This window comes from Lissotriton helveticus, chromosome 8 (genome assembly GCF_964261635.1).
Source record: "Lissotriton helveticus chromosome 8, aLisHel1.1, whole genome shotgun sequence".
Lineage (NCBI taxonomy): Eukaryota > Metazoa > Chordata > Amphibia > Caudata > Salamandridae > Lissotriton > Lissotriton helveticus.
Window position 1 is genome coordinate 1,469,234,225 of NC_136069.1, and position 8,008 is coordinate 1,469,242,232.

At 38.8% G+C, this 8,008-nt stretch overlaps 1 protein-coding gene across 1 annotated transcript in view; it reads left to right on the forward strand.

The window, feature by feature from the left end:
- Positions 1 to 3,694, forward strand: part of URB1 (URB1 ribosome biogenesis factor) — a 703,763-nt gene extending 700,069 nt beyond the window's left edge. Inside the window, exon 39 of the mRNA XM_078658408.1 lies at positions 2,550 to 3,694. Coding sequence (XP_078514534.1) covers positions 2,550 to 2,770 — 221 coding nt within the window. The 3' untranslated portion in view covers positions 2,771 to 3,694. The remainder of the gene's footprint in view (positions 1 to 2,549) is intronic.
- The last annotated feature ends 4,314 nt before the right edge of the window (positions 3,695 to 8,008 follow it).

The window sequence follows — 8,008 nt, forward strand, 5'->3', positions numbered from 1 at the left end:
GGTAAGAGTGTAAAAGTGCTCTATGCAGGTTGCTTGGTCTGCAACGTTTAACTCTACAGGCGTACTGTGTATATGGAAATTGAAAGTGATTACAGCAAACTATCCCTTAAGCAAGGCTGCATGAATTCATTATGAATTACCTGAGCATACTTTGTAAAAGGTGAGGATGCTAAGCCAAGGATATGGCCTATTACATGCTGCTTTTTTTCCAGTGAGAGGAGGCTCACCCTGCAGTCTTACTCCAGATTACTGTTAATTTGTAATTTAGAAAGTACTGCTGCTGAGATTCTTAAGGGTGGTTCATGGTTTGTGTTTTATATGAAAATTACAACAGGATACTTTTTATGGACTTTAGTTCTCTTTTTAAGCCAGACTTAACAGTGCCTATATTGTCAACAGAACAGTTGTGGTTCCGCAGGAGTCCCACAGGACAAAAAATAGAATGTGCAATGAGTGTCTCAGGACGGTTGGACACTCACAGGGGTTTGTCTCACTGCAAGGGATTGTCTGTTCATGGGAGGTTGCTGCAGAACCTGGCCTGCAGCCAATGCCCCGTCAGCCATGCAATGTGCCATGTGATTGGCTGCAGACGTAGAATTATAAGAGATTACTTTACGTTAAAAAACATAGAAATTCACTGAAAAGAAAACAAAGGTTGAAGTGGTGTTATATGTGAGGAAGGTAGTAAAATTTTAACTGATGTTAAAAAAAATCTTAGAAATTCACTGATAAAGCACCACCGTTCTAAAACTAAAAAAGCACTGAAACTTACCTTTTATACTTACATAAGTATAACTCGAACTGACATAAATTTCAGACATTGTCAGTGATGTAATATGTGCACTCATAAGCAGTGCATCGTAGCAGTTCAAGTTACACTTACGTCAGTTGCATATAACTTTTGAACTTAAGTGCTATTTGTTTTTTTTATTCAGTAGTGCGTTTTCAGTGAATTTTAAAGTTTTTTTTAACCATTAGTTACTATCTTATTAACTTTCTCACTTATAACTACTTTAACTTATGTTTTTTGTTTTTGTGAAAATCTATATTTATTTCAGTGAAAATCCTTATTTTTTTCCGTGAAAAAAACAAAGGTTAAAATGATAGTAATAGTGAAGTGAAAATGTCAGTTAAAACGTAACATTTAAGCAAAAAAAAACTTTAACTGGTGAATATCGTTGTTTTCTTTTATTTAAAATGTCACACTTTAACTAAATTTTCATCTAACTATAACGTCACTTTAGTCTTTGTTTTTTTCACTGAATTTCTGAGTTATTTTATGTATTATCTGGTTGATTGAATAAACATAGAAGAAAAATTCAGTATTGAACATCATATTTGATACTATCTAGCAAGACCTTAGCTAAACCTGATCCATAACAACTGAATAGCACATTTATTTTTTATATGTGGAACCATCGAGTGATGAATGTGGGAGAAAATTAATGTGTACGAAAGTAATGGGTTGTATGTGCCTTAATGTTTTTAACTATTTTGGCATTTTCCAAACATCTATGTTTAGCCATGCACACAATAGAAAGGATTATTTAAGTGTAAACAATACATTGATGTACTATTAAAAGTGATGAAATAAACACGTTTAAGTCAACCAAAATTGTTCTGAGCCTCTAGCACATTCATGTTAAATTGAAGATTCATGACAATCAATGAGCAAGGTTAGACGGGGGTCCATCCTTGTATGTTATAGCTTGTGTTCCCTGCCCTGTTGACCAATTCAAGGCAGGGGGTCCTTAGTTTTTGCAATACTTAGGAAGTGCATTACACACCAATAATTCAAGATTAGTTTCAGTTTTTAGACAGACCTGTTTGGCATTGCTAATGCTTGTGTTGTCTCACCAATTTATTTTTGTACCAGCTTGCTATTGCAACCTGGCTTACACATCTTTCAGCAAGAAGTTGCAGGCATCGGATTGATGGTTGGGACTCTCCATCAGCTGATAGTTGACAAATCAGAATGTGAGACTTCATTCTGTGAATTCAGGAGGAACAAAGGCACTTACCTTACATGATGACTCCATGGCACTAATGACTGAGTTTTTGGCTTTGGAAATTGAGTTTTCGGAGAATTTTAGAGAAGAACTTGTCTTAGACTTCCTTTCCCCGAGCTTATTTCTTCGAGTGCTATTACTTGGTTGACTGTCACCTGAAAGTCATGAAAGAGATATTCTCAGGGCCTTTAGTTCATTTACACCAGTTACTCCTTTTTAATAGCTTCATTATTGTCCTGAAAATCGCACTTCTCAATTCAGCATCCTTCAGGAAGGTACTGCTTGTTAGCAGTCTTGTTGCGGGCTCTTTGTCAGCTGACAGATGAGTCATGAGACCACAACATTCATCAGCATATGCTGCACAACAGACATGGGTAAGCCCGCCTTTGACCATTTGGGCCAGGACACTGTCAGGGAACCTGGGTATAATGCCAATTGATAATGCATCAAAGCCTGTTACTCTTTGGCTAATCATCTTTGTTTCATTTTTCCAATCTGGAAACTTTGTTGATTTACTAAAGGTGTTTTTTATCTTCACAGCTGCTCTTGTATTTTTGGTTTCAATCTATATTGGAGACATGTGGCTACTGGAACAGGACACAGAGAAGTGTATGATCCATGTGAGAGCAGTCTGCGAGGCAACAAACGAAAAATCAACAGGCAGAAAAGGGAAGACACCAAAAGGAAAGAGGCAAAAACAATCAGAAGAGGCAATAGTCACTGTCTGCAAAGAAATCTCTGCTGCCACATTGATGCAATAAAATATTGAAGAGTGAAAACTTGAATAGTAAATGCATCATCAATGGTTAAATGCCTAGTAAATGTGTCTGTCAAACAGACGATATAAAGTTCCTAAATAATTATTTTTTAGGTTGGAATTGTTGAAGTTTTGTACTTATTATTGTGGTTTGGTTATCTGTAATCTTCTTGATTTGCTCAGAATAATGTTATTATTTTAATTGACAAACATCTGGATCCATCTTTAGCAAAGCCTTTGCGTAAAGAGTGTAGATGCTCTCAAACAGCACTTAATGGCTTGTAGTCAATATTGCCTATATTATCAAATATGGGCAGTCAATAAGTCTTCAAAATGTTGTTAATTAAATGGCCTTTAATCGACCCTTTAGATACCTGAAAACAGAACAGGGATCTGTCAATTATAGTGCTATTATGGAAATTGTATTTTTGATTTTAGTTTTGATGTCAACCTTTGTTGTGGACCTTCAGCTAACTGGCTACTGGAGACCTCCACCCATTGTGGGATATTCCACAATGTCTCCTATTTGGATCGACTTGAGGAGCGTATGAATTATTTTCTTGTGTTTTGTGCTCAAAACCTACATTTCCTTAAAGATCATCATATGAATTGTTTAACAAGGCAGTACTAATAAGGTTTGAATTCTGTCAGTGCTGCTATTTTGTTCTGCAACAGAATTTACCACTACATTACAGTACGTACTGTAATGTTTGCCAAATTGTAAAATATGTTTATAATGCAAGCACATTTGTTAAATGTTTTATATTAAGAACAATGTTACTGAATATATTTTGTATAATTATGTTTATGGAAACTGCATTTTTCTATTCTGTGTTAGTTTTTTGATCTACTTGCCTGTAAATTCAAAATATATGGAAAGTGCATTTGCCAATCAATAAAATAAAGCTATTAACTTGCAGATTACAAACATTTCTAAAATATATGCCGTCATGAAATATATCGAAGTCTACTATCCCCCTATACAAATGTAGATGCTATGAGAGTGTTTACAACAGTGTTTATTCTTCTCTGTCCTTTACAGAAATATCATCTGCATTTACCATTGTATTTCAAATCCATTCACCTTTATGTTGATTTGAACTTGTAAAATGTATTGAATGAATATTCGGACACAATCGATTGCCGAATACTTTGATGTCAAGACAGAAAATCTGGCATTAAGTATATTAGGACTATCTGGCATGCTATCAAGGCTAAACATTCTTTTCCGAGCAATGTTAACTCAGCACTATCAGACCAGACCGGTCAGTAACATTCTTCACTAATGGACCTCAGACCCAGGCAAGGGAGTAAGAGCCAATGGCCAGCATTATCCAATGTCTCTATTGCTGTTATAGTATTATAATAGCTGTTATCTCATGGATCAGTGTGAAGTGCATTACTAGTTGACCTATACATCCTACGATATTCAGAGATGCCATGCATACCCTGATTTACACTGTGATTTTGCTACATGTCAGAGGCATGTAACCAAACCCCCTCTTTTTGCTTGTTTGGAAAATCAATAAAAAATGATGTATAAAAAAAAAAGCTGTTATCTCATGGATAGCCCAACACTGTCAGTCATTTAGTTCCTCTCTTCAAATTTAACTGAAACGTTCCTTGCTAGATATTTGAGTTAACAGTGTTTTCGGAGAAAGAGAACACACAACAGTCGGGGATCTCATTGGAGTCCAGTTGACATCACTTTAGTTTTCCTGCTAATACATTTAAAGTTACTTGAACATTGGCATACGTGCCCCAGACCTGACCTTGTTTTGCATGTTTTTCACGCATATTCAATGTTAGTGAGGCTGAAGCTCACAAGAATTTCGTGGTGAATTATTTTTTAGCCCTAATGTGCAGCCTCGCCAGTGATTTGATCAACCGGCTGCAGAGGTCTGCCAAAACTACCACTCGGCAAATTATAATCTTGCTCAACCCTTTGTAAAGGGAACACACTGCTGAGGGTGCAGCAGCATCATACTATTTATGGCTCAAATACTGAAGAAAGGACCCCAAAACGAACTCACAGGTACAGGAAGCAGCCAGTTATGAGATAGCAGATCTAATCGACTGACTCAACACTTTAAATTCGACAGCCTGGCAATGAGCAAAAAGTAGAGCGTTTACTTGCGTGCATCTGTCGATCCTGTCCCCCTTCTTTTGGACCATGCCCATGCATACCAGCTTCAGGCTTACCTTAATTGTTACTTCTAAGCCTTTTTGTTCTCAAATACTTGATACAAAAGACCAGACATATGCAAGCATATCAGAGAAACCAGCTGAGAGCATTATGCGTCATAGATTCACCAACACTACTCCGAAACAGAGTCTCTCAACTCCATAGACCACTTTGCTGCTGTTGCTTGATATATTTGCACAGCTCCTTCACTACCGTTTTGTACCAGAAGGAAGCTCTTTTGTCTCTTTAGCTGCTGCTCCAATAAGACCTAATAGCTCTTGATGTCTAATTGAGAGAATCCTGCCAGTAGATTGTATCTTGTAGTCTCTTGAGCTGCAAGATAGAATCAAGGGACAGTGTCCCCCACGTTCAGCTGCATGGTTTTTCAATCTTGTTCAGTCGATCCCCACCAATAAGTCATCTAGCTGTGTAAACCCTTCCTCCTTAATTGGCCTACAGATCAGATAATGCAGCACATCTTAAAACTTCGTAGACCGCAACATGGGAAGGAGATAGTGATAAGAATTGTGCAGCCTTATGTCCATCTTAGCATCTCGTCGGGAAATGGTTGCACACACCTTGTTATCAACACTTCTGTCTCATTTGGTTAAGCCTTGTTTCAAGTACTTCTAATTGCTTTTTCAATTTTCTCGGCACATTGTTGATCCTTTTAATTTACTTAATTCAAAGCAATGCAGTTTTGCTCTCTGCTTCAGTACTGTTCCATTAAAAGTGTCTAGTTTTACATTTGCTTCTGCTTTGGTCTTCTTGGTTCTTTGTAGCATTCACTTAATTGCCATTTTAGAAGAAGACTTGGAACCGGAGTACATGCTTCCAAATGCATCTTTAATCTCGAGATGTTCCACGCTTGAAGGTATGTGAGCCTCTTCTCTTTCTGGTACTTACTTATGACATTCCGGTAAACGCCCCTTCTCTTGAAAGATGGATTGCTCCTGTTTCCCTTGTTACTTGTAGTGTGAGGTTATGTAAATTACAACTGTTGACTATTTTTTTAATTTTGTAATTATTCACAGTTGCTTTCTGCTTTCTTTCACTTTACTTAATATTCACATGGCCTCTTATCAGTGCCAAACATTGATTTGTTTATGTATTTGATCATTTATATACCACACCTGGCCCAGTCGGTATTAGGTCACTTTGGATTACAACTTTGTTAAAAACAATTTGGGATTTCATCGAGTTTGGGAGAGGAAAACGTATGAGCAATATATATTTAGTCCGAGTTCTTGGGTTCTGTTTCTGGTAGTTAGGGTAGCAATTCTGGAAGATTGAGGGAGGGCTAAAAGTTCTGAGCTTGAGAGTCCATGAGTTCCAGGCTGCCATGGCCTCCCCGGAGAAAAATAGTTAGTGTGCTGTAGTTCTGAATTCCAGCAGTTCTAGAAGAAAGGTAACTAGAGAATGAACGCCTGTTTCAGATGTTTGGGGATGAGGTTTCATTATTTTTTTTTCTCTGTATGCAGGTGGAAGTTGGCAGATTTGGCCACATTGATGTGAGGGACTAATGAGAGATTTGAGCTAAGCGAATAGGTATTTAGCTGATATGTTAGAGTGGGTGAAAGACTCAACTTTCAGTGAGTCCAAGAGTCGAACTTTCTCTTTAGGAAGTGGAGTAGATGAATTACGTTTTCTAAGAGGTACAGTAGGAGTAAGTTACCTCTCATTCATGTGTGTAGTTGGGAAAGGTATTGGATTAGGGTTCAGGTGTCTTCAACCACTGAGATTTGTATCTATAGTTGGGTGTCCTCTCCTGTTGATACACTGTTACACCAGAGCTTTTTGGGAATAGGCGCAGAGGCTCCATGTATAGAGTGAATCAAAACAAAGTTATACTAGAGCTCTGCGGAACTCCGCACCGTGTTTTGGGAGTGGTGGGGTTCGCTCAGGAAGACTTCCATGATCAACTGTGCCAAAGGCTGCTGACACATCAAGCAGCACTAGCAGGCATGAATCACCTTTGTCCAAAGTGTGAAATATGTCGTCCAGTACTTTTAACGTTGCAGTTCCAGTGCTGTAGCCTGGTGTAAAGCTAGCTTTATAGTTGGTGAGAAGGTGTTTTGTGGATAATACATTAAGTACTTGGATGGCCACCATTTTTTGTTTGTTTTAAAGTCTTTCCCTAGTTTGGTATCTGACGATCATTTTAAGCTTGGGTAGGGTCAGGTTTAGGCTTTTTGAGTTTAGGAGTGATAGGGCCGGTCTTCAGTGAAGTTGGCAAGACACAATAGAGGAAGGCATGAATAAGATTGCACCGTGTGTCTAGGAAGATGTGGAAGTTGGCCATGTTTATTTTGGCTACAATGTCATCTCAAAAATGGTTTGCCAATTTCACATGGATGCTTCTAATGGCAGATTCCTCACCTTTAGAATCTTTCCAGGCACCAGAATGGTTGTGGAAGATTTAAACAGCATTGCTCCTGTGCACAGGAGGCGGCACCGTGCAGCTTGGCATTGACTTCGTTCCACCCCAGAACTGACAATGCATATATAGGCCCCACACCAGCATCCGTTTCTTTCTTTCTGCACATTTGTGCTCGGATCCTGAACTCACCTCCACTTTTTTCTTGTTAGTTAACAAGTTTGTTCTCAAAAGTCTGCTTTTTCTGTCTGCAACAGAACTAGGTCTCCTCCTAAAACTACCAGGTTTAATAGGGGAATTTGCAAACAAATGCCTGACAGACCTCCTTCATGGTGTACCTCTGGTGTTCGGTTCAAGGCACGAAGTCCTGCGAGGAGTCTGCCGTTAGGAATCTGAAGCCAATCTGGGAGTGTGCATCAAAGCTGCACGTCACTGAGAGAAGTCACAGAAGTCCTTCTCAGAAGTCAAGGAAATTGACCCGCTTCCTTCTTGTGGGGCCGTTCCTGCGATCAGTCTCCCTCATGGTGCAAGTCTTCTAGTAAGTCAAACTGCAAGCACAAGAAGGCCAAGTCTTCATGGAAGTCGAACTGCAAGCATGTGACAGCCAAGCAGGATTCGCCCCAGTTCTGCCACTCAGCTAGAGAAGTCACAAGGATGCCAGGATGCCTCCCGGTATTGCT